This window comes from Emys orbicularis, chromosome 13 (genome assembly GCF_028017835.1).
Source record: "Emys orbicularis isolate rEmyOrb1 chromosome 13, rEmyOrb1.hap1, whole genome shotgun sequence".
In the NCBI taxonomy this organism is placed as follows: Eukaryota; Metazoa; Chordata; order Testudines; family Emydidae; genus Emys; species Emys orbicularis.
Genome location: NC_088695.1, coordinates 49,039,719 through 49,066,055, shown reverse-complemented (window position 1 = coordinate 49,066,055; position 26,337 = coordinate 49,039,719). Strand labels below are relative to the sequence as shown.

Here is a 26,337-nt window from a genome sequence, read left to right as displayed (position 1 = left end):
TTCCTGGTGCCAGGGCGGGTCCCCGGGGTGGGCAGGGCACCTGTGCCTGGGCCACCTCCACCTGTTCTCCCAGCCTGGCACTAGCTGCTCGGAAGTGCAGTCGGCAGCCCGCCTGCGCAGGGAGGGAACAGCAACTCCTGTAGGCCTTGCCATGTCCCCCGCCACGCAGGCTCCTCCCTGGCTAGCTGCCCCCAGGGGTCTGCCTCGTTGTACTGGGTATCCCAGCTCCCTCTGGATCTCTGTGCACCCTGCTCCCACAGCCCTGGGGAGAGCAGGGAGCCAGGACTAAACCGGATGTGCTCGTTCCAGGGACTGTCAATTGTGTAGTTTGCTAAATTAAACCGTGTTGTTACTGACAGTCGCTGCGTGTTCAGACCCCTCCTGGCCCTCCCTGAGGTGGTGACACCAAATCCAATGTACCGGCCCTAAGGAGAGGGGGCTCTCAGCTCCTCCATGGCCAGCAGGAGACTCCCTGGCAAATGGGGCAAAAGCCCCGATGTGGGGAGCTCCCAGCAGCACCAGTCCCAACCTCCGGCTGCAGGAGGTGCTGTTGGAGCCACCGCAGGAAGAGCTGCAGTGAGAAGTGGCTTCAGCAGGAGATCGGCACAGAGGTTAGCTTGTGAGTAAGCCGAGGACGTTCTCCTCCCAGCGACTTTATTGAGATCATGTATTTGACAGCTTTCGGGTTGGCTGCAGTCCAGCGCTGCCTGTTGCCGGGTACGATGACACCCCACTGGGGAGGAAAATGTCCCGTTTGAGCTTCAGGGGCAGGTGCTGTTTTGACACACAAAGCACACGCCAGTTGTGTGAATGGGGGAGTGGGACCAGCCCATCTCTGGTTGCTGCCCCACCTTGTGCTAGACGGAGGGTGGCTGGAGCTCTGGCGTGGCTGCGGGGTCGCTCTGTGGACCCTGGAGCCCGGGGGCTGCATGTTTAGGCACTTGATGTCTCATTTGGCAGACGAGCTAGCTGTTCCCTTGGGGGTTCTGGGGCTGTAACAGGATTTGGGGAGGAGCCGAGGGCCAAGCAGGACCTGGGGCTGGGCTGGTGTAAGGAATGCAGACAGGACTCCCGCAAGGTGAGCTGGTGACTCACAGTTCATTGTAAAGTGGCTGGCACTGGGGGCTCAGTTTTTCCTCTAAGACGCCGTCTGGGGCACACACCCAAGGGTCATTAGTGTCCCACTGCCACTTCAACAGGTGGGCTTTGAGCAGCTCCAAGACCTCGGCGTACTGGGGGTCGGAGGCCAGATTCCGGCTCTCGGTGGGATCGCTGCTCCGGTCAAACAGCTCCCAGCGGTCCCTGTAATAGTACTGGTGCAGGGTCTTGTTCCAATGGGTCGGCTGCCTGGCTCTGGTCCGGCTGAGCAGGTCCTGGAAGGTTGGCGAGACGTAGAAGTCCTGGTCGATCGGGAAAGGCATCCTGAAGTTGAGGTTGTGGATCAGGCGGAACTGCTGGTGCTGGATCGCCCGCATGGGGTAGTACATGGTGACCTCGTGGTGGCTCTGGCTGCTGAAGGCCGTGACCCAGGGCTGCTCGGACACCAAGGCTGGCAGGAGCGACTTCCCGGTAAGCTGGACTGTCTTGGTGCCGAAGATGCTGTAGCTGGGATAGGGGATGGCGAACCAGTCCAAGATGGTGGGCGTGAGATCTGGAGAGGGGAAAAGAGGGCGATGTCTGCAACTGGCAAGAGGAGTGGGGCAGAACAGCCCCTGAAGAGAGACTCGGACCCGAGAGGAGGGGGCAGAACCCAGCGGGAGGGTGGAGGCCGTCCCGGGAATTGCAGCTGGGCCCTGCGGGAGTGACGGGTGCTCCCTGCCATTCCTGTGGGGCCGCCAGGGAGAGTCAGTCACCGGCACGAGCCGCTGGAGGACAGGGCCCCCGGGCTTCTCTCCTCACGGCCCCTTTCCTCTCTTTCCACACTCAGCCTCATGCCTTTGCTGGGCTCCCCTTGTGCGGGGAACAGCCTCCGGCTTCCTGCCCCAGTGCCCTTTTCTCCTTCACACCCACTTCCTCCAGGCCTCCCTCCCACACTGATCCGCCCACCTTGCTGCAGCTCTGAGCCATTGTCCCCTGTTGGCTTGTGAGCCCTCTGGAGCTGGGGCCGGCCCTGTACATCCAGGGGGTTACCCACCTATCCCACAATCCCCTCTCCCCGGGGGCTGGGCACCTTCATGCTCTCAGACTCCATCCTCCTCCTTCCGGGCCCAGACTCGTTCCCGTGGCATTGGGGATTACACGGCTCACTCTCTTTCAGAAAGACAAGCAAATCCATCCAGCGGGGAGAGAGTCGCCTTTTGGGCTGTGGAGCCAGGGCTTCACCCCAGCCATGCCCGTGGTGTCAGGGCTTCACCCCAGCCATGCCCATGGTGTCAGGGCATGGGCGGGGGAGACGACACATGATTTGGCATCGCTCTACACAGCACTGTATGGGGGCCCCCACCCAACTCCCCTAATGACCCCAGCCCCTGCCTAGCCCACAGAGAGGAAGTGACTGCTCTTACCCAGCAGGCTGGCGTAAGCCTGGCTGACCTGCCCCCAGCGCTCGGGGTGTTCGGGGGAGGAGACCAGCAGGGGCTCAGCAGTGCCCGACCAGTACAGGTTGGTCCTGCCGCTGGGGAAGGGGATGCCGTTGTCAGAGGTGTAAATCACCAGCGTGGTGTTGTGCAAGCCGGCGTTGCGCAGCTCCTCCAGGACCAGCCCGATCCCTGCGTGCAGAGAGAAGAGCAGAGCTGTGTGGCTGCCGGGGGGCACCTGCACTTTCACCCAGCAGGACGGCTGCCTCCATCCCCGCCCCAGCCCCCCACCCCAACTGAGGGTGGGTTTTCTCCTCTCACCCAGCAAGACCCTGCGCTGGGGGCTCAGGCCCCCACATCCTGCTGCCCGACCACAGCGGGTACTTGCCTTGGTCCATGCGCCCGATTGTTGTGTACTGGGCGGCCAGGTCAGCGCGAGCGGCTGGAGTGTCTGGAACGAAGTACGGGAGCTGTGGGGGGAGGAAACGCAGCAGCTGCTAAGCGCTGGAGGCTCCAAGAGCCGTGGGGAGGGGACGCAGGAGGCGGCAGAGCTAAACTGAGGACAGAGCCCCTGCCAGTGACCGTGGCTCCATCTCCGTACTCAGGGCTGCTCTCCTCCTAACCCCACTCATCCCCCCATAACTGCTTGGGGTGGGGGTGTGGGGGGAAGAAGGGCCAGGGTCACCCCAAGTCACCCCACAGCTTTGCCTGCAGGAGCCTTCTTCCCCGCTGTGCTGCCCAGCTCTGGCCTGGAGCGTGGGCAGCTGCTTCCCAACGGCCCTGTCCTACCTGCACATGCTCTGGGCTGTACGTCTGGGGCTTCCAGTCGGGGATCCAGCCCATGCCGCTCTCGCCATTGCCGAACTTCTCACAGAAGGCCCCGTACTGGGGCTGGGAGTGGCCGCAGCGATGGGGATCATGGAAGGCGACGTACAAGAAGAACGGCCTGGAAATCCCGAGAGGAGAGCTTGTGACTGCAGCATTCGGGAGAGGCTGACAGCACGGGCCGAGCAGGAAAGGACTGCTCAAGCATGGCCTGAGGCATCCCACGCACCCCAGTCCTAACCCTAGCCCTGGGCCACCATCCAGAGCCAGTGATAACACTAGCTCACGGCCTCCAACTGGCTCCAACCAAAGCCTGGGGCTACCTGCACAGAGAAACGTCAGCTCATTTCACCTGTGATGAATTGGGACTTGAAGACAAGCCTTCAGAGCTGCAAAACTGGTTCCCATAGAGCCCCCGAGGGTCCCCGAGATGAGCTGGTAACCTGATGGAAGGTGCTGACCGCTGCATCTCCCTGTAACGCAGGCACAGGGGTACCCTGTGCATCAGGACCAGGGTGCTAGGAGGCAAGGTTACTCAGCCCCAGAGAGAATCCTGCGGCGGGGCATGCAGGGCCTCACCTCTCGTCCTGGCTCTGCAGGAATTTCCGGACGAGCCGTTTGATCCGGGTGATGTTTCTGCCCACCTGCAGCACAGAACTGTTCTCCTCAGTGTATGCAAAATCAAAGGGATACACCGTCTCCGGCCCAACGTGCTTCTTCCCAATTATCCCTGCAGGAGAAAGAGCCCGGCCCGTCAGGAGCAAGCACGTGAGCAGGCAGTTAGAGCAGAGGATGCTGCTTCGGTCTGTCCATGCTCCCCCGGGGCGGGGTTAGGAGTTGCCCTGCTCTGATGCTTGGGGCAGGAGGGAAACACTGGCTTGCGCAACCACATTAGGCCTCTAGAGGCCACTGGCGTCTCTAGATACAGAAGTGAAAGGGACTAGTCCAGGCAGAAATGCAGAGTCAAGGCCCCAACTGGGGTGTGGGAGCAGGGTCGATAAAAGTTGATGAATAAAAAAAAAAAGAATTTTTTTAAATTAAAATTGGATTTTTAAAATTTAAATTAAATCCAGGTTTAATTTAAAAAACAGACCTATTTAAAATTAAATTTGATACTGACCACCTATGTTAAGGCCTAAACTTATTGTCTATTAAAATAATTTAAATTAAGTTTAAAAAAAGTAGTATTTAGCAATACATGTTTGCATCCTTCGGGTTAGCAAAATGAAGCACCAAGTAGTGTAAAGGCTGCATATTTAGCTGCAAATCGACATGTTTGAATGGTTACCAACCAACGAGAATCGACCTTTCTTTAGGAAAATGAGAGGAGGACAAATGCAAAGCAAGGTTAAACTTGCGATTTAAATCATGTCTAAATTGGTGATGTCAATCACTTTGATTTAAATTGTGTGTGTGTGTGAGAGAGACTTAATGAAACTTGTCTAGTGGGGTGGTATCTTAGGCACACGTTTCGCTGCCCATCTCTCACAAGCGTGGATGGGGTTCAGTGAGACGGGTGTGGGAAAGGGAATGGCTTTGCACACTCTTCCACTCCCCTCTCTTCCCAGCCCCCTGGCTGTTTACCTGTCCGGATAAGTGCCTGGCTGAGCAGCAGGGAAAGACTCTGCACCTTGTCAAAGGAGTTGAAATGGTGCACGTCCTGGTGCAGCCCATACATCCCATTTTGGTGCTGCAAAACATAGACCAACAACGAGACAAATTGGCCAGGAACGCACGTCCCCGCACCGGCCGCCCTGCAGAGCCAAACCACGGCCGTCTTCAGGTGCCACGGGCTGAGCGTGTGCTACCACTGAGGCGCCAGACATTGGGGCTGGGCAATAGGCCATCAAGGGAAAGTGAGGGAAGACTCATCACTTGAGCCATGGACAAAGCCCCAGAGCAGAGAGTGTAGGGAACGAGCCTTGATGGGCCTAGGGAAGGACTAGCTGAGCTACGGGGCTGGATGCCTTACAAATGCCGACAGCCAGGCGCTATCGATGGACCCAGCAAGCGCCTGAGGCAGCAGAACCACACCCTCCCTGCCCAGCGCGTGGCTCGGGAAGGCCCTACCTGGGGTAAGCCGGTCAGGATGCTGGCCCTGCTTGGGGAGCAGCTGCTGACGGAGGTGAAGGCGTTCCGGAAGACGAGGCTGCGCCCGGCCAAGGCGTCCAGGTTGGGGGTGTTGATGGCGGAGTTGTTGTACACGCCACTCTCAAAGCCGCCATCGTCCGCTGTGCAGCAGGGAGAAGTAGGGCAGGCTGTGAGCTCAGGGCCCATGTGGCACTAGAAGAGGGGGGGTATGTATCCCCCCACGGCTGGTCCACAGGAGAGGTTAATGAGTCTGCTACAGGTGCCATCGGGGAGGCTGTCCTCTAGCTCACAGGGCTGATGCTCATGCATCTGTTCTGCGAGCCTGAGTTCAAACCCTGCCATGGGCCCTGCAGTGTTGGTTACACCCACCCCAGGCTGCAGCAGCGCACGAGTTGTAGTGAACCAGGCCGCAGCAGCGCACGAGTTGTAGTGAACCAGGCCGCAGAGCCCCTCACTGTACACGGCTCCCGGCTGCTCAGGCAGTTCCTGTCCCAGGGGCTGCAGTGGGGACAGGGGAGTTAGTCAGAGCAGTGACTCCGGAATCCCCTTCTTGCAGCTGCTCCCATGGGTGTGAGTCACCGCTAATGAGTTCGTGGCCACTAGGAGCTTGTCTAGGGGGCTGGTGCCCCGTCCCAGGGTCTGGCTGCCTGGTCCCAGGTGCCAGAGGAGTCTGGTCTAGGGGCTGGTTGCTGTTCCCAGGGTCTGGGTACCAGGAGAGTCTAGCTTTGGGTGCCAGCCAGATCCCCGTGCCCAGTCCAGGAGCCATCCCTGGTGCCAGGGTGCCCGGTCCTGGGGCTGGCCCCGCTCCCCAGGTGCCCGGTCCGGGGGCGGGCCCCGCTCCCCAGGTGCCCGGTCCGGGGGCGGGCCCCGCTCCCCAGGTGCCAGGGTGCCCGGTCCGGGGGCGGACCCCGCTCCCCAGGTGCCAGGGTGCCCGGTCCGGGGTCCGGTCCGGGGGCGGGCCCCGCTCCCTGTAGCCCCCCGGGCCGCACTCACCCACGAGGAGCAGCACGTTGCGGGCCCGGCCGGCCCAGCCCAGCGGCAGGGCGAGCAGCAGCAGCAGCGCCCAGCGCAGGCCCATGGTGACCTGTAGCCCGGGCCCCTCCCGCCGGGCCGGCCGGGGATACCGCCCCCTCGTCGGCTCCGCCCCGGGCACGTCACATGAGCCGGGTCGGGGTCGGCGGCGGCGGCTGGCGCGGGTGAGTGCGGGGCCGGGGGTCCCTTGGCCGGGCAGCGGGGGGGACAAGCAGGGCCGGGGCAGCCGGAGCTCTCCAGGGCCCCCGGGCGCCTCCTCTCCTGCCCCCCGACCCTGCGGGGCGCCCTACACCGCTCCCCCCGCTACCACTGGCAGTCGTGTCCCCAGAGGAGCCCCTGTCCCTGGGCTCCCGGCTATAGGGGCTGGAACTAGGGGTGCTGCTGCCCCCCCCCCCCGGGCTTGAAGTGGTTTCCATCCTAGACAGGGTTTTACTGTGTGGTTCAATGGCTCTCAGCACCCCCCCCCCCATACAAATTGTTCCAGTGCTGGGGGCAGGAGCCTCGCCCTGCTCTGGGTCTGAGGACACGGGGCCAGCCCAGGAGCCATCCCTGGCTATTGATGGACCTGTCCTCTATGAACTTATCTAATTCTTTTTTTAACCCTGTTATACTTTTGGCCTTCGCAACATCCCCTGGCAATGAGTTCCAGGGGTTGACTGTGTGTGGTGTGGAGCAGCGCTTCCTCTTGTGTTAAATCTGCTGCCTATTTATTTCATCAGGTGACCCCAGGTTCTTGTGTTATATGAGGGGGTAAATAACACTTCCCTAGTCACTTTCTCCATCATAACGTTCATGATTTTATAGATTTCTATTGTATCCCCCCTTAGTCGCCTCTTTTCTCAGCTGTACAGTCCTAGTCTTTTTGATCGCTCCTCCTATGGACGTTGTTCCAGACCCCTGATCATTTTTGTTGCCCTTCTCTGTACCTTTTCCAGTTCTAATGTATCTTTGTTGATATTCCTGTGTGACATGAGGTTTGTTGTGTCCCTCATCGTGGGTCTTTGTCACCTTGGCCCTGCACAGATGGAGAGGTGTATGCCGCCTGTCCCTGCCACGGATCCAGCTAGCACTGGCTGTTCTTCCTCTGTTCTCAGCCCTTGGCTTTGTAAAATAGAGCAAACTAGCCCCTGCTGGGCGACTTACTGCCCAGATCCATGTGCTGGGCATTTCTGGGAACGGGGGACTCCTTCTTTCTTTGCAGCGCCGTGTAAAAACTCTCTATTTCCGTCTCTTTGCCAAAGAGAGAGAGAGAGAAACTAGTTGAGCAGCACTCTGCCCAGGCCAGCCCCTTGGGACCCACTCCCTGCCCTGGAGTGCTGCTTGCCGGTGACCCTCTGGGATCCTGTTCCAGGAGACAGAGCCAGAATCCATTCTAGGGGGCAGAAAAACTCCACCCAGCAAGTTCTCTGCACTTGCCCCCAGGGCCAAGGCTCTGCCTTAGGAGACCTCACCAGGTGAATGGAGGAGGTGGAGGCATCCCTCAGTCTGGGCCTTGATAGGAGACCAGAAGGAGAGGAGGCCATCGGTTGGTGCTATCAATGAACAGACAGTGCCCCGTGCATCCCTCCCCGGCCTAGGCCGAGTCTCTGTCCCTCCTTCCCTTGCAGGTATGTTGGAGAACCGGAGAACTCTACTGAACAGAGCTGCTGAGGAGACTGTCTTCTCCCGGTCACCATGTCCCCTGAGACCGCTGCAGGGGATTCTAGCGGTGCCCTGACAGACCCAACGGAGCCTGGAGCGTGTTACACACCGGCCTGAATCCCCAAGAAAGCTGCTATGGCAGAGCGGGACCGAGAGGCTCCCGCGCGGTGCTGCTCCTACCACACTGTGCAGAGGCGGCTCCCTGTCCTCGGGTGGCTGCCCCAATATTCTCTGTGGTGGCTGCAGCTCGATCTCCTCGCTGGCGTGACCGTGGGCCTGACGGTCGTGCCGCAAGCGCTGGCCTATGCCGAGGTGGCCGGCCTGCCAGTCCAGGTGGGTTGCTCGATTCTAGACCCAGAGGGTTGTGCCAGGGGTGGGTGGAGGCAGCTGTTGTGAGTTCCTTTGCAGAATCCTCTCGAGGCAACCAATAAGTATTGTTTCCCTTCCCTCCCTCTGTTCATACAGGGACCCCAATGCCTCAGTGCTGGGGACATTGAGAAGTACGTCCCTTGGGCTGTCCCTGGCATAGGCGTGTGCTGATCTGATCAATGCAGGCTCCTCACCTGGCCTTACATACACCCAAGCTCCATGTGCGAGTAAATCCATAGTATCCTCTTTATAGCACCTACCCCCAATGCCACTACAGCCTGGAGGTTCCCCAGCTCCAGTAGCTGAATGTACCGTGGTATTGGAGGCGTTTCCCAGTCACAGCACAGAGGATATTGTAAATACTGCCACACAGTAAACCTCAAGTTTTTAATGGTAGCCACTGCAAAAATGCAGAGTTCTGAGCATTATAAAGGGGGCACTGTTCACAGTGGGGGTGATTACAGTGGGGGGGGAGGGTGCTTGCATATCCTGGCAGAATGCTGAAGATTGTAACAGCTGGGGACTGGGTGGGTGTTAGCGAGGCAGTAACACATGGCAAGGTGAGTGGTTGTGGCAGGGCACTAGGGTGACCGGATAGGAAGTGTGAAAAATCGGGACGGGGGTGGGGAGTAATAGGAGCCTATATAAGAAAAAGTCCCAAATATCGGGACCGTCCCTATAAAATGGGGAGATCTGGTCACCCTACAGGGCACATTGGGGGACTGAAGGCAGGCAGCCTCCTGGGACCGTCCATGCTCCTCTTTCAGAAAGTGTGTGGTACAGCTATCAGGGTGACGAACGTCCTACAGACGTTTCTTCCGAAGATTACCCAATACGTTCCCCTGGGATACTTCCGCGGCCAGACCCTTTGTTAACCAATCCCAGCCCTTCTTTCAGAATGCCCAGTTCCCAGCATGATCAGAGCAGGTTCCCAGGTTGCTGTGATTCTGGTGCTGAAGGCTCTGTTTGTTCCTGTGCAGTACGGTCTCTATTCCTCCTTCATGGGCTGCTTTGTCTACTGCCTGCTGGGGACCTCAAAAGATGTGACGCTGGGTCCAACGGCCATTATGTCGCTGCTGGTCTCTTCCTATGCGTTCCATGACCCTGCCTATGCCATCCTGCTGACCTTCATGTCAGGCTGTATCCAGCTAGCCATGGGTCTCCTGCACCTCGGTGAGATGCTGCGGCCAGGTTGGGCCTTGTTTTTGTATGACGCTTCTCAGTCTAGCAACTTGTCCCCGCAAGAAATGTCTCTGCTGTTGTCCAGCTCCGATTTGTATAGCCTTGCCCTCTGCATGTGTGTGCATGCTGCAGTGTGTACCTAGGAGAGCAGCGTCCTTATAGCAATTTCCATCCCTTGCAGGTTTCCTACTGGACTTCGTTTCCTGCCCCGTCATTAAAGGGTTTACCTCGGCCGCTTCGGTCATCATTAGCTTCAACCAGGTCAAGGTAGGACCTTCTCCTGCATGTGGCCTTTTCCATTTCTTGCGCAGTGGCCTAATGCAGCCTTGCAAAGTTGTCATAAAAATTCACCGGCCCAGGTGCACCGTCTGCTTAGCTCAGCACAGTGATATCAGTGGAAACATGAAGGATACTTCACTGGCCCCTCAGACAAACAAAGAGTTGCGCCAGATGAGTGCACTAGAAGGATTTTGCAAGGTTGGTGGGATGGGGTGAGTGCCCTGCGCTGCCATGCTGGTGACCCATAGTGGGTTCCTCGCTTCCTCCCTCCCAGAGCTGAGAGCATGCTCAGTGCTGGTGATGTTCTGCCCATTGGCTGGGCTTCCTGGGGGACCTGGTAGTTACGCTGTGTGGACAAAGCTAAACCAAGCTGTATGCTTCCCTTGTAAATACACTGTCCTCGTCTCTGCTGACGACGGGGGTTATGGGGATGCTGCAGCTGGGGACAATCTGTACCATCTGACTGCTGTGCTGGGTGATTTTTCTCTGTGGGGAGGTGGGGGGGCTGGGATTGGCTGTGAGGTTTGACTGGTCCATGGCTTGGCCAATCCTCTTCATTCCTTGTGGTGATTTTAGGTATTGCCACATTTCCTTTGTGGTTGACCGTAATCAGAGAGGGACGTGGGTCAGCATATGCTTTGCAAGGCGCTAGACAACAGAAAACATCAGCTAATCTCTTATGGTTTCATCAAGTGCTCTTTCTGGGAGGAACCTCTGAGCTCTTTTAGCCACATTCACCGTCAGCCTCTGGTGACAAGTGAGAACTCGAGAGGCGGCAGCTGGACAGTCGTGGGTCACGGAAAACACCCCAGTTTGAATACCAGATTTGGGAGAGCCTGTCTGCTTGCATGGGAAGCAGGACTCTGTCTCCATGGGGCTGGGGCTGGAGCTGCCTCAGCACCAGGCATCTGGGAGAATGGGAACTGTTTTCCCCACTGAGCCTCCAAAGTTTCCTAGGGGTGGGGGAAGGATCTAGAGAAAATTACTTGGCCAGAGGTTTGCACACAGCTACGTGGTCTGGTCCCTGATGAAAGCTCCCAGGTAGCAGCCACAAAAGACACTGCATGGGCCAGCGCCATGGGGAAGGGGAGGGGCCAATGCCATGCTGTTTGGTCTGGCATTGGGGTACCTGTCAGGTGCATCTGGGACTTGGGGCTGGGCTGGGCTTTCACGGGGCCTTTGTTTGTTTGCGCAGAACATCCTGGGGCTGCACAACATTCCACGACAGTTTTTCCTGCAGGTGTATCACACCTTCCAAAGAATCGGGGAGACCAGGTCAGCAGCCATCTCTGTGCTCTTCCTAGATCGTTCCTTCCACCAACGTCCTGGCGTGGCTGGTGTGGAGGTGGGGGGAAGGCAGGGCTGGGAAAGGCACTGTGACTATAAGGGGCAGCTGCCTGCTGCATCATCCGTCAGATCACACCAGGCACAAGCAGACTCTGCCCAACCCCAGTGCCCTGTGCCAACACGAAGCTGTACTCCATGCCCTCCGTCATGTTGGATTGCTTTGGGGCGTGGGGACATATGAGGTCAGGCTGACTGCTTGTGGCCTCCCCAGTTGCCAGAAAGGGGGGATGGAGAGGAAAATGGAGCTGTGAATTGTCTCCCTCCCCAGTCCCATTGCTAGAGCAGGGCATTGGGCCCGTCGGCGAGCTGCCGGTCCGAAAGTGCTGAGCACCAAGCAGTTACTTGCATGGCTCCCAGTTCAAGCCAGCCCTGGGAGCGTCTGCCTCACGCTGCCTCCATGATCCCAGGCAGCCCGAGCTTGTGAGCTCGGTTGTCTCTGTGCCTCACCTTGCCCTGCCTCTGTTAGCTGCCCCCGTGGGGAGGAAATTACTGGGTGTAACGGGCCCGTGCTACTCGCTGCTCAGCGGTGCCTCCTCGTGGCTCATCTGGGGAATTACCTCACCACTGTCTACGCCCCATCCTGCAGTCGCCCAGCACCTTGACACATTCACTCGCTCTGCAGTCCCCATCTTGCTGGTCAGGAGCCACAGTGCCTCTCCTTTGTGGGTTAGCCCTCCAGCCAAGTCCACTTTCCAGGGTCTCACCAGGGTCTCTCCCTATCCATTGTGCTGACTGCACCACTCCCACAGTGCTTTGTACGGGAACCCCGGCCACCCCTCTGCACCAGCTTCCAATCCGGGGGCCCTCGACCCAGCAGCTCAGGTCTGTTCTCTCAGCCCTCACTGCCCCTTCCCTGGGCAGCTTCCTCCCCCCAGTATCAGGGATCAAGGCTGCAGACTTCCTCACTGCAGCCCCCTCCTCTGTGGCCAGCTCCCTGGCTTTAGAGCAGCCCCATTTGTTTCTGCCCGTGTGAGCTACATGCCCTTTGCAGCAGTGCGGTGAGGGGCTGAAACGGGGGGGAGGGAATGGTTGCCCCTGGCCAGTTCCAGTTGGAAGTGGATCCTGCTCCACTGATTCCTGTCGGGTTTCTGACCTGGGTCCTTCTCCCCATTCCCTGAGAACTGATCTGATAGGGGCAGAGACGAGTCTCCTCGCTCACAACTGGAGCCTGGGCTGGGCTGGGCCCTCCCCACCACAGAAAACCTTTGCAGTAGTGATTGCAGTGTGTTGCGACACGTCCCAGATTTGGTCTGTTTGCAGGGCCGGGGATGCTCTCTTGGGGCTGGTCTGCCTGGCCGTGCTTGTGGGGCTCAGGGCGATGAAAGGCCACATCCCCAGGATCCATCGGGTGGAGCTGTTGTCCGTCAGGATCAGTCGTCTTATCGTCTGGGCCACAGCAACAGGTTGGTTGACTGCCCTGCCCAGCTCTGACTGACGTCCGCTTCCTCCTGGCAGCACCCGGAGTTAGCCCAGGGTCAGAGGGTGATGAGGAGAAATGAGGACCCTGCAAAGAGGAAGAAACAGCACGTTGTGGGCCTGCAGCAAATGCCTGCTGGGAGAGTGCTCTGGCCCAGGCTGGCTCTTGGGGGATGTGATGGGCCGTGGGGCCGTTCACCACCAGGCCCGAATCTGGCCCGTGTTGGCAGGGCCCACAAGTTGTTCCAATAGGACGGCTGCTTGGGGGCCCTTGTGTGAGATGGGTCTGTCCCCTGGAGGGGCAGCGGTCCAAACCACTGTCCTGACTGGCAGTGCCTGGCCCCTTGTGGGCAGCCCCCACAGGAAGGGCCAGGACTGAGTGGACTGTGGAGACGGAACGCCCCGTGCACGGTGGGTCTCTCCAGGGCAGGGCTGGGGCCCGCTGGTGGGAGGTTCGTCCTGCTGCTGCCCATGCTCTTGTGGACAGCAGGCGTCCACCTTGGCTGGAAAGAGCCCCCAGCGCGTGTCTCTCCAGTGCGTGTCTCTCCACTGTGCCCATCCCCACTGGGCTCGGAGCGATGCTTTCACCGCGGTAATTTCCTCTCTGATGTAGCTCGCAATGCACTGGTGGTCCTGTTTGCTGGCCTGGTCGCCTACTCCTTCCAGGTGATGGGCTCCCAGCCGTTCACCCTCACTGGGGAGACGCCCCAGGGGCTCCCTCCCTTCCAGCTGCCGCCTTTCTCCAAGGCCGAAGCCAACAGCACTGTGCCCTTCAGCGAGATGGTGCAGGTGAGTGGTGCTGGGGTGGTGGGAGCAGGTGGGAGCTTCCCAGGGTGGCGCTCTAATTCTGTACCGTACCTTTAAATGGCTGAGCAAGCTCGAGAGAGGAGGGATTCCAATGGGAATTGGAGGTTCTCCCCTTTGCTCCTTTCCCTCCAGTTGGGGAGCAGACAGGGCTGGATGCATGAAGCCTTGGGGTGACCTGCCGTCCAGCACGTATGTGCACAGGGCTGGTGGAGCGAGGGGTCCTGTCTACCCTCGCCCGGCTGAACTGCATCATGGGGGATTTCCTCTTGAGACTCGTCTTCCTGCTGCCCTCAGAGGTGGGGGGACAGTGCAGAGGGCACCATCTCCTGCGTCTGCAGCGCTCTCTGCCATGAGATTCATGCTGGCCTCTTCCATCCCCTCCCCAGGACCTGGGAGCTGGACTGGCTGTGGTGCCGCTCATGGGCCTGCTGGAGACCGTCGCTATTGCCAAGGCCTTCGGTATGGTGTCGGGTCTGTCGTGCCGTGTTCCGGGCTGCCAGAGCCTTCGCTCCTCACATGGGGAAGGGTCTGGAGTCAGCTGCCACCAGGCGGGGGTGGGGAAGGACCCTGGGGTGGGACCTTCCACATGTCAAAGAAAAGCGCAGGGGGTGCAGGAAGGAAGTGCCTGGGGACTGTCCCCTGGAGTGTGGGGTCAGTGGATGGGGTGGGGGGATCACATGGAACATTCCCCCCACAATTGAGCATTTCCCCCTGTAGTTTATTGCCCTGGTGAGGCAGCCCCTGGGGAATGGGGGATGGGGTAGGGAGGTTCCCCTCGCCCTAGGCTGCCCAGGCTTTGCATGGCCAAGGCAGGAGCTCAGTGTTGGTAAGGCCTGTTACTGCTCTCCAGGTATGGGGAGCGTGACCTGCAGGGCGAAGGTGGTGAAATGAGCCACTTCCCAGGGGTCCCGTGGGGCCTGTGACTCAGGTCATTCCCCTGCAAAGGCTGACTCGCCTCTCCATGCACCCTGCTGCCCCCGCGCCCACTGGGTGCTGGCACAGGGTTCGCGGGAAGCTCTGGGATAAAGGGGTGGGGAGTTCTGCCCAGTCACCTCTTTCTTCTTTCAGCCTCGCAGAACAATTACAGAATTGACCCCAATCAGGAGCTGCTGGCGATGGGTAAGAGCTCAGCCAGGGGGGTGGGGGATTGCCAGGACATGGTGTGCGTGGTGGGGGGAGCCTCTCTCCAGCCTGGCTGGGGCGCGGTTGGGAGTCCAGCCTGGGGACTGAATCTGCTTTGGATCCTCGTCTGCTCATTGGAAGGGGCCTTGGTGGTGGCTGTCCCTCACTGAGCTGATGGGACGGAGGGCCCACTCTGCCCCCCCCCACCAGGCAGCATCTTGACTCCCCTCCTGACTGCACCATTCACAACATCCCTTCTCTCCCCCCACAACAGGCCTCACCAACCTCCTGGGCTCCTTCGTCTCCTCCTACCCTGTCACCGGCAGCTTTGGGCGGTGAGTAGCACCACTGAGGCTGGCCGGCCTTGTCAGGACATGGGGGATCCTTGGTAATGGGCTGGGTGAGCCCAGTCAGGGCCTGGGTTCGGATCCCAGCCAGTAGAGAGGGGCCCTTTTCCCTCCTGCCCCCTGTCAGCGGCAGTGCCTGGACCCTCAGGGTTTGCTTTTGTTCCTACCCGGGTGATGCATAAAGTGTGTGTGGGGGGGGGAGGGGGGGGGAATGAGGGGCTAGTCTCCAGACAGACAGCAGCTCAGGGTGGGGCCTGTCCCCAGTCCCCTCTCTTATGACACCGAGTCCATCCAGCAGCTCCCACATCACTCTGGGGAGCCAGCACTGACCCCTCCGCCCCACTCTGCTCTCCTCATTCAGGGGAGCTGGAAGGAGCTGGCCTTCGTGCCTTCTGCCCGGAGCCTTCGCACAGCCTGTAACGATGCATTTGGTTTGTGTTCCAGGACAGCGGTGAATGCACAGACAGGCGTGTGCACCCCGGCAGGGGGGCTGATAACAGGTAGGTGCCCCGCTGTCACCCAGGGACTCCATTGGTGCTTCCTCTGCCATTCCAAGGGCCACCTCTGGGTCCGTCCCGCCCCAGGGTTTTACGTCCTGTTCTCCTCACCCGTGTGAGGCTGGGCTGAGTGTGTGTACGGGGAGAGAGGCTGGGGTGACTCTGCCCGGCCGTGGCTCGGGGTCGGCTGGCCGTGTTTCACCATCTGCCTTGTGTCTCCCCAGGGACCCTGGTCCTGCTCTCTCTGGCCTACCTGACCTCGCTCTTCTATTACATTCCCAAAGCGGCTCTGGCTGCTGTGATCATTTGTGCCGTGGCCCCGATGTTTGACGCCAGGATCTTCAGAACACTGTGGCGGGTTAAAAGTATGGGCACGAGCAACCTGCATTGCATGCCTGCCCGGGGCTCCGAATTCCTGCTCTTTGCACGGTTTCAGTATAGGGGGACGTTCGAAGGGATCCAGCGCCACCTGCAGGCCGCTATTGGCGATACTCTGACAAGGGTGGGATTTGGTATAACCTCCACCTGGTTAAAATATCCGTGAGGTAATATCTGTCATTGGACCAACTTCTGTGGGGGAGAGACAACAGAGCTCTTCCGAGCAACACAGAGCTACACAGAGCTCCGAGCTACACAGCATCCGAGCTACACAGATCTCTTCTTCTCAGGCAAGGCGCTTCCTCTGCTGGACCCGTGCCAGTTACGCAGGGATCTGAGAGTGCCATTTGATTGTAAAAAGCGACAAAGAGTCCTGTGGCACCTTATAGACTAACAGACGTATTGGAGCATGAGCGTCTGACGACCCACGAAAGCTCATGCTCCAATACGTCTGTTAGTCTATAAGGTGCCACAGACTCTTAGTTTAGATCTGTAAAAAGCAACAAACACAGCTACCCCTCTGATACTTGACGCCATTTGATTGTGTGTGCTCCACACCTGACTGTAACGTCGTTCCCTCCCTCCCCTGAACGCTCTGTGCCCTGATGTACAGAAAGGCGACACCTGGGGGTGCCCTGGACCAAGAGGGGACAGTTGACATGACAATATTCAGCGCCGAGGCAGCATTTCACGTTTCCAGGCGGCTGTAACACATCCATGTGTCCCAGCCTGGGGAGTCTGGCTGGGTGTTCTCCCGCTCACTGACCCGGCTCCAGACTCTGCCCTTCTTGAGATGAGGCCTTTGAGCCTCCCCTCCCCTCCCGCCATCTCTGGCAGCCCTCGTGTGGTGCTTGCCCAGGTGTTGGGATTGAAGCACACAGGCAGCCCCTAGATGTTCGGATGTTGTGTTAGCACCAAATCCTGGCTTCCTGCCCCCCAATCTGAACCCTCTCCCGCCACCAGCAGCCTCCGGCCTGTGATGGGCCGTGCGCAAAGGCATCTCCGCTCCCCCTCTACAGATGCGAACGGGCTTCTCTTCCCTCGTCCATTCCCCTTCCCCCGGCTTCACGGACTGCTGGCTGACTCCAGGGGCTTCGCGGAACAGCTGCTGAGTGGGAGGGTGAACGGATGGGACGAGGCAATGACTGGGGTCTCACTCTCAGGGCTGGACCTTGTGCCGCTGTGTGTGACGTTCCTGCTCTGCTTCTGGGAGGTTCAGTACGGCATCGTGGCCGGCATTCTGGTCTCCGGCGTTCTCCTGCTCTACACCATTGCCAGGCCCAGGATCAAGGTGTGGCTCAGACCTCCTTGTGTGGGGTGGAGTTCCAGAGATGTGGGAGGATGTCACTATTGCCATAGGCATCTACCTGGAGCAATAGCCGGGGGCATTGTGTTGCCTCCCCTTCTCCTGCCCCATCCCCGCTTAACACCCCCATGGCCCTCATCTGCCCCAGCTATGGTGCAGAGAGCCGTTCCAAGGGACGCAGGGAAATGGTTAACGCAGGCAGCTCAGAATGGTGTGGGCAGCTTTTCTTAGCATTAATGGTGTTTGAGCCCCTCCATTTCCAGTGTGCGTGCACACACACACGCACACTCCCCAACCTGTCTGTGGGGTTGGGGGGAGTCATGGGTGTGTGGTGAGAGACGGGGTGAAGGCTCCATCACACGCCCCTTCGGTGTGAGGGACAATGGCTGGCTGTGTTACCTACCCACCCGCCTCCACTGTGAGGGGGACACCGGCTCTGGGCTGAGAATTGGAGCATGTGACGTTACCCAGCGCAGCCACCTCTCATCCTTCCCCTTTGGTTCTCCTGCAGCTTTCAGAGGAGGGGGTGCTTCTCATGCAGCCTGCGAGCGGTCTGCATTTCCCCGCTGTTGAGTCCCTCCGAGATGCCATGCACAGATGGGCTGTGGCAGGTACGGTGCAGTCTAGCCTGTTACAAGCCAAACACACCCTTGTTTCAATGCTGTAGCTTGTGGACAGCACTGGCGTCACTGCTGCAGCCTCTGAATATAAACGGGGCCAGAACGGCTGCTCCGCAGTGGGGCCTTTGTCAGCCTCGGCGCTCCTGGATAAATACAACCCCAAATTCAGATCAACTCCTCAGGCAAATGCCCGTGAAGCTGATCCTGAACCTCCTGTGATCAGCCTGAGAGCCCTCTCCCTGCGGCTTGTAGGGAAGAGCTCTCGGGGAAAGCCTTAGTTGGAATTGGACTGGGATTCACCCTGCCTGGGCAGGACCCCTTGATGCAGCTATCGAGGCTTTATCCTTCACTCTCTCTCAGGCTTGACTGGCCTTCAGCATGCTCGCAGCGTAAAGGGCTGGCTGGGCGGAGCAGGACCGGCAGAGGCTTGGCTAAACTCGTGCCAACACTCCAAACTGCCAGGCCCAGAAAGATCGAGTCCTGCTTTACGTTTCCTGCCCAGGTGGCTGGTGAATGTTCTGCTGGAAATGCCAGTGAGGTGACCACATGGTGTTCTCGTCCTCAGTGTCTCCGCCACGCTGCGTCATCCTGGACTGCACCCACGTCAGCAGCCTGGATTATACCGTGGTGATGGGGTTGGCAGACCTGCTGCAGGAGTTCCAGAAAAGGGGCGTCACCCTGACCTTCTCTGGCTTGCAGGTGTGTCTGGAAAGGGGGTAGGGGGGACTCTGGCTGTCAGGTCGGACCAGGGACATGGGCACTTGTCATGCGGCTGGTCCCCAGATTAGCTCAGCCGAATTTCCTTCCCCGGAGGGAGCTCTAGAACTTGGGGCTGCATTTGCAATTTGCCAAGAACCTGAAGCTTGCACCTAACTTGCCACTAACCCAGCTGATGGCAGTGCCCAGCATGCATTGCGGCCTGGCTGCTCAGGTCAAGATGGAGCATGGCATCTTGAGACCTGCCGTCCTCATGGGCTGCACCTGCCCACTCAAGAGTGGGGAGGCTGCTCCTACAGCGGCTGCAGGATCCGGGGTTCACTCATATGGATCAAGTGGGGGGGAGGGGCTGCAGCTGTCATCTGTGCTGCTCCTACCTAGGGACTGAGCTCTTGGGGTCAACTCAGCCCAGCCTCCCTTCCTGAGCCTCCCAGGACACACGCCTGGAAGTCTTTGCTGTCTCTGTGAGCAATGGAAGCTGGAATGTCACCACCACACTCATCCTGTCCCCTTGTCCCCTCTCCTCTCAGGGCCACGTTCTCCAAGTCTTGCTGTCTGCAGATCTGGAGGGATTCCAACACTTCCCCAGCGTGGAGGAGGCGGGTAAGTGAGGCCAGGGCCCTGCGCTCTGTAGGGCTGGGGAAGGCTAATCTGCCTCTGGCATGGGACCAGCCACATGCCGTAACCTCCAGAGAAATGCCCCAAGTGTTCAGACTAGGAGCTGCTGCTGACTGGGGCTCTGGGGAGACTGTTGAATTGAATCCCTCTGGTGGTTAGCAGAGGAAGCGCTTCTGGGGTTAGATAGATCTGGAGACCCCCAGAAGTGGGGGGGGGGGGGGGAAAGGGGGGAAGGGGCCTGGCTGCCCTAAGAGAGATTCCTTCTATTTCTTCAGAGCTGGAATTCAGCCTCTGGAAAGTTAAATGCCCCTGAGACTGTCAGGGCATCTCAGCGGAGCCTGGGCCTGTGCTTTAAATGTCCCTGTTTTGCCTTCCTCTCTCCTTCCCCACCCCTGCGTCCCCTGCAGAGAAGGGCCATGGCGCAGAGCTGGATGGCAGGCGCCGAGTCCTGCTTCACAGCGCCAGCGGGAACATGCTGCCAGCGTCCGGGCTCATCCAGTGAGGATCGACAGCCTCTGCCCGTTTGCCCGTCCAGGTGGCGGAGGGTCTCCTTGCCTGAGACTGGCACCTCTGGATGCTCTGGACACGTGCCACCCCCTCACCCCTGCCCTGGGTAGTTCCGAGTGCACTTTAGGGCAATACAGCCGTGGCGATGCTATCTGGGGAGGGGACGAACACCTGGTCTCGCCCCTTTGGGCTTGTTTCTCCATTGCTGTGTCCCGGGGAGCACTGAGCCGTCTGTCATTGTAGGAGCCGGTTGGTAGCTGGTGGTGGGAAGCTTACTGTTTCTGGGGGATAGCACTACCCCCCCAGGGGAAGGGGACATTGCCTTCCAGGGCCCCTTGTCCCCTCCTTGGTTTATGTTTCCACTGAATCGCCCTGGCTTTTGGGGAAGGTGGTGGTGGCAGCGGGATGGGGTGGAGGGTGTCTGAATATCAGGGGACAATCGGAGCAGGGACGGGCAGTGGAGAATCCAGCCAAGCCCTCGACGGTCTATGCAGGCTGCCTGGAGAATACAGGCATTACGGATGCTGGGCCAGATTGAGACCTGTCGAGTCTGGCTGGGCTCTCTGGCCAGAGCTGATCTCGGGGGCTTAGTGAGGGCTCTAGCACTTTAGTGACATTATGGACAAGGGAATGATAGTCCAGAAAGGGAATTATGGGGTGACCTGGTCTGCAAAGGGGTGGAGGGAGCACAGCAGCGTCTGGGTGGGAGAACTGGGCTTTGGAGGAGGTGCTTGGGGGGGCACCAGGACTCGGATTCCTCAGTTTAAAGGTAGCTTTTAGCTGTCACCAGCAATAGGAAACAAGCTGCCCCCTCCCCACCCCCATGCACTGCACCCTCTGCAGTGCTCATCACCCCACCTGGCTGATATCATACTCCCACACCACCCTGGTTCCAGACACAACTTCGCACATTCCTGAGTCCACAGGCATTGCACACTGGATCGCCCCAAGGTCTGTCCAGACGAGCATCCCGGCTCCAGCAGTGGCCAGTACCAGATGCTTCAGAGGAAGGTGTGAGAAATCCTGCAGTAGGAAGATGTGAGATAATCTGCCCCCCTTTGAAAATCTCCTGACTCCTGGTGGAGGTTCTCTTCCCAAACTCTGCTTTTAGTATTTATTATTACAACCCTGCATCTTGTTGTTGTTCATATCAATGTCCAATGCCCCTTTGACTTACAGCCTTTCCCTATTAATGCAGAGTTTCAAGGATACAGTAGCTGTCCTCTGTGACCAAGGACAAGTCTCTCAGCTCTAGGAATCGCGGTGATACCTGTTCGTGCCACTGGGAGAGGGAGAGTTTTGAGAATTTCATTTGTAACCTAGACCTCTTGGTTTAGGATTTTTCTATAAAGCTGCCGCGTTCAGCCCACCGGTGTTGGGGCTGAGCTGGGACGCTGGTATGCTGCACTAGCGCGGCTTTGAAGCTGCTATCTAATGCTTCAGAATCTGATTTCCTTTGAAAAGAAGCAAGTCTCTAGCTGCTACGGTTGGGGGAAAACCTCACGTTAATTTCACATTTGTAACTGAATCTGCAAAGAGCCTGGAACACTAGCTCTGAGAGGTGAACTGCTCTGCTCAGCCCGGAGGATAATTTAAATGTCCCCATTGTTAACTATTCCAGTCCCTGTGTAAGGAAGGAGGTGGAGGGGCACCGCTCTGCACAATGCTCTGGGGGTGAATTGTGGTGCATTGGGGAGAGTCGGTCACTTCTTATTGTTCTTCCCCAGTCCGGAACGAGCCAAGCCCAAGGAGCCTCTGGGCACGTACAAGCCGGAGGAGCCCAGTTAACATTTGTCTCATTCTGGCCTCTCCCGTGGGTGCAGCTTTCCCTCCCTTTCCCAGCCTGCAGGCAGCCCAAGTGCTGGGGACTCGGGTCTGAAGGACAATGGAGCTATGGGAGGGGGGAGGGGGAGGGATGGGATGGCTTTAGTTTTGCAGAGCTGAACTTGCTTCCTCCTGCCCCGGGTCCTGATTGGGTGCAGCTGCCCCCCGTGAAATACACATAATGCAATGAAAACAGTTACACCCTGGCTGGGTGCACAATCCTCCTTCCCTCTCAGCTGAACTCCCCCTGTCCCCCCCATGCCCCTCTCCTCCCCATTTCAAAAGAAAAGTCGTTAGCCAGGGATAAGTCTAGCGCTCTACTCCAGTATCCATCAAGGAGGTCTGTACCAGCTATGGTTGCCCCAGGGCAGATCTGTTCCTGTGCCAGACTTGGCTACAGTCTCTGGGGCACCGACCTCTCTGCCTCTGGCTACCGGAGAGTGTGGCTGGAGAGGGGGCAGCTGGACTATTTTGCTGCTGTGCAGTTCAAAGCTTTTGTTATACACTGACCCGTCTCTGGACACTCACCTGATTCCCCCAACCTGGCACCCGGTGCTGTCATTGGCACTTGTGCAAAGCAGGTGTGCGATGCCGCCGAATCAGAATTCTCCACTCCAACCAGCAGTTGCATGTGCGGTGCCATGGATCAGTTGTAAATTACAAAACTCAGCAGTGGGGAGTCAGGCCCACTGCTTACAGAGGATGAAACCTTTCTGAACTAGCATCTGCTCTGCTCTTCCTTTACGGAGGGTGTGTTTCCAAGGGGAACGCTCTGTACCATGAACAGTAAAACTGTGCGATTACCAGTGACTCAGTCTGTGGCTCTTCCATTCCTTTGAGAAATGGTTTCTCTTTTCGATTTGCAGGAATGACTAAACCCCAGGCACTGCCTCTGATTCAGGAGCCCTATACCGGCAAGAGATGGAGGGTACACAGTTACGAGTCTATACCCCGGGACTTGCCTAGACATGGCATGTCTCCCCTGTGATCGCTAGTTCCGCGAAGGGGGCCATGTGCAGTCTGTGCCGAAAGCTAAGAACGCGCTGGTTGTCGTGGTTATTGGGGGAAGTATGGATGGAAAATATTGTAGGAGTGATGGAATGTGGGGGGATGTGCTCCAAAGCTGCTGGAGGTGAAACTGCTCACCTAGGCTGAGGTGGTTCTGGGAGCGAACTCAGTGACGAGGGAGAACAACTGACATCTCTCAGCCCAGCCAAGCTTTTACAGTCTAGACAAGGGGCAGGCTCAGGCCCTTTACAGAGCACAAAAAGGGGGAACATTGGGGCAAACGGAAGGTGACAAAATGCCCCAGGTTAGGAAAAGAGACAAAAGGTCTGGAACTGAATAACAGAATACAGAAGGCCACAGATGACATCCATTATGGAGGGGACACTCTGCCAGGGTGGGTGTCTTAAGAAACGTGGATGCCAGCTCTCTCGACTGGCCAAGTGCTGTATGGAGGACTGCCCATTGGGTGAGAATTACTTCATTAGACGGGAAAGGAACTCAGTCATAAGTAGCGGCTCTAGATTGCAGTTTAGATTTTTCTTTTATCTGTAACCAGGCGTTTTCAATCCTTAGACTCGCTTCTATTTGACTCTCTGTCTTAAGCTTTGTCAGAGAAACGTGTATAGCAGCTAAGTGCCTGGTGCTAAGGAGAGTGTTGAGCAGAGGCAAAGCGAGTGAACTGCGGGACGCTGCTTCCATGGAGGCAGCAAATCTGTGTGCACTGTGTCCAGAAGTCGAGGGCCTGGGCACTCGAGTGTAAGGAAGAGGGGTGTACAGACAGGTCGGAGGGACCTGAACCCCAGGACTGGAGCTTAACTGGGGGGACTATTTCCAGAGCTCTAGCCACAGGTTAATTCTACTCTGGCCCCTGACTCGCTTAGGGAGCCTAAGGACTGATAAGTTAGGTATAGAGAGATCGCTGTGTGGAAAGTGTCCCCCCTCCTGTCTTTTATCATTTTCCTGCCTGAGCTCATTCGAGAGCATTGTGAGTGTCTGGTTTCACCCCCGCCCTTGTTATTGGGGTCTTTAGTGCACCGGATGAGAGACACCACATTTGCTGTGACGCTTGGAGGACCTTGCCCAGACCTGGAGAAGAGCTCTGTGTGGCTCCAACGCTTCTCTCTCTCACCGACAGGAGTTGGTCCAATAAAAGATAGGACCTCCCGCATCTTGTCCCTCTCATATCCTGGGACCGACATGCCTATAAACCCCTGCACACAGCACTGCCTGACCAGGCAGCAGAGAAATGAAACTGAAAGCAGAGTGAGTTGTAAGTCTCAGGGGCGCCCCCTGGTGAGAACTGCTTTCATTTCTCCCTCCCCTGGGGAAGGATTTTGCAGAAGCTTTCCCTGTTCCCCAAGGGCTGCAGAGGCAGAATGGGACTGGCTGTATCTGCCTGCAGTGGGGGTTGTTTTTATGGATATTTCTAGGGGAGAGGAATTTTGGGGGTGTCTGGCTGTTAGATGCACCCAACTGTACCAGCTATAAATTAACACACCTCCAGCAGGGAAAGGGGGTCTCAGAACCATTCCCCACAGTGTGCCCCCTGGTTATATATTGTTTTCTGCCACTCCCAGAGATGGCAAACTAGATGTGCCTGCGAGCAAGCGTAGGCTGGCATGAGCTGCATTCCAGACAGAGAGAAGGGAGGTGATAAAAGAAAGAAATCAGCTCTCTCCTCCCCCAGGCAAATGCAGCTAGACACTGCGGAAGGTCAGGGCCATGCAGCAGGAATGGGTAGGATGCCAGAAGGCAGGGCCTGGCCTGGGAGATATGGAGACGCCTCTATGAGTACATCTACATCACAAATGATGCTTTACTCAAACTAGCACAGATGTGCAGCCTGACCAAGGTGTGACCAAGAAACTATTCCAAACCTTTAGTCTCATGCACCCGAAGATCTCAAAGCTTTTCAGTCTTTAATGCACTTATCACACCACCCTTCAGTTTACAGATGGGAAACTGAGACACAGGGAGGTCCAAGGTCACACACAAAACCTGTGGCAGAGCAGGGAAGACACTGGATTTATGGCTTAGCCTTATTACAATAATCTGCAACCCATTATCCTCCCCCCCCCCCCCACTGTTCTATGACTGCAGAGGTGTTAACGGGTCATTTCTGCTAACCACTTATGCTAAACAACCTGTTGCAGCAGCTATGACACTCCGAGGCCTGGTCTACAGTAGGGACTTACATGGGTAGAACGATATCTCTCAGGGGTAAATCCACACACCCGAGGCCAGTTCTATATTATAAACATACAGTGGTATCGCTCTGTTGCGCAGGGATGTGAAAAGTCCACACCTCTGAGTGATGCCGTTGTACTGACCTAACCCCCGGTGTGGACAGCACTATGTCGACAGGACGGCTTCTTCTGCGGACCTAGCAATCACCTCTTAAAAAGGTTGATTAACTAGCGTCTTCACTGAAGCCCTGCAGCGCAGCTGCACCGGTGCCTTTGTGCTGCTGCACATTTGAAGTGTAGACCTGCCCTGACAGATGTATCTGGACTGCGCGAACCCCCCCTGGGGAGGTGGGTTATCTATGTCAGGTGGCAGAGTAGCAGCCGTGTTAGTCTGTATCCGCAAAAAGAACAGGAGTACTTGTGGCACCTTAGAGACTAACAAATTTATTTGAGCATAAGCTTTCGTGGGCTACAGCCCACTTCTTCGGATGCATAGAATGGAACATATATTGAGGAGATATATATCCACATACAGAGAGCATGAAAAGGTGGGAGTTGTCTTACCAACTCTGAGAGAAAAAACTTTTGAAGTGATAATCAAGATAGCCCAGTACAGATTGTTTGATAAGAAATGCGAGAATACTTACATGGGGAGATAGATTCAATGTTTGTAATGGCTCAGCCATTCCCAGTCTCTATTCAAGCCTAAATTGATTGTATCTAGTTTGCATATCTGTGTCAGTGGCTCTCAACCTTTCCAGACTACGGTACCCCTTTCCGGAGTCTGGTTTGTCTTGTGTACCCCCAGGTTTCACCTCACTTAAAAACTACTTGCTTACAAAATCAGACACAAAAATACAAAAGTGTCACAGCGCACTATTAGTGAAAAACTACTGACTTTCTCATTTTTACCATTCAGTTATAAAATAAATCAACTGAAATATAAATGTACTTACATTTCAGTGTGTAGTATATAGAGCAGTATAAACAAATCGTATAAAATTTCAGTTTGTATCGACTTTGCTAGTGCTTTTCATGTAGCTTGTTGTAGCTAGGCAGATATCTAGATAAGCCGATGCACCCCTTGGCAGATCTGTGCGTACCCCCAGGGGTACATGAACCCCTGGTGGAGAACCACTGGTCTATGCTGACGGGAGATGCCCTCTTGTAGGCATCCAGTGTCTACACTGAAATGCTGTGGCTGCACCACTGTAGTGATTTAAGTGTAGATATACTCCCACTCCCTTTTCCAGGCCTGGAGCAGAGCTCTGTGTGGACAGAAATTGGCCCAATAAAAGCTATTACCTCACCCCCTTTGTCTCATACACAAGTGTTAGCAGGCTCAGGGCCTTGGACAATACATAAATACACAGTGCCTGCTGTGGGACCGACCCCCTCACTTCCAATCGTGCGTCTAGGCCCTGGGCACAGCATCGCCTTTCTGTCCGGGACTGTTGCACGGTTATAACAATAGTAGCCCCGACCCCGTCTCTCCTCCTGGGGCTAGACACTCAGCGAGACAGGCAGGGGGGCTCCTTGTGTCCAGCCCGCTCTGACCTGCCCTGTTAGTGCAGCTGCTTCTGGGAAGGAGCCGCTGCGCTGTGGTGCGAAGGGACCTTTTCCCACCCGCGCTGTAGCAGCAGCGCCCTGGGGAGCCAGCTCCGCCCGGCCCTTTGCGCTGCCCAAGGGCGCGTGTTGCTGT

At 57.3% G+C, this 26,337-nt stretch overlaps 2 protein-coding genes across 2 annotated transcripts; one reads left to right on the top strand and one right to left on the bottom strand.

Annotated features, from left to right (window-relative positions):
- Positions 1-1,091: 1,091 nt before the first annotated feature.
- On the bottom strand, positions 1,092-6,510 carry SGSH (N-sulfoglucosamine sulfohydrolase). The gene is made up of 8 exons (XM_065416088.1): positions 6,426-6,510; positions 5,412-5,572; positions 4,926-5,031; positions 3,921-4,071; positions 3,306-3,462; positions 2,905-2,986; positions 2,505-2,708; positions 1,092-1,651 (listed from the first exon to the last, which is right to left on the bottom strand). The coding sequence occupies exons 1-8, from the start codon at positions 6,508-6,510 to the stop codon at positions 1,092-1,094; spliced, it is 1,506 nt and encodes a 501-aa protein (XP_065272160.1).
- Positions 6,511-8,240: 1,730 nt separating this feature from the next.
- SLC26A11 (solute carrier family 26 member 11) lies at positions 8,241-19,612 on the top strand. Its single transcript, XM_065415807.1, has 16 exons — positions 8,241-8,438; positions 9,455-9,647; positions 9,838-9,923; positions 11,131-11,210; positions 12,543-12,685; positions 13,312-13,487; positions 13,892-13,964; positions 14,574-14,624; positions 14,902-14,962; positions 15,419-15,474; positions 15,696-15,836; positions 17,013-17,140; positions 17,667-17,766; positions 18,341-18,474; positions 19,023-19,095; positions 19,518-19,612. The coding sequence occupies exons 1-16, from the start codon at positions 8,241-8,243 to the stop codon at positions 19,610-19,612; spliced, it is 1,788 nt and encodes a 595-aa protein (XP_065271879.1).
- The last annotated feature ends 6,725 nt before the right edge of the window (positions 19,613-26,337 follow it).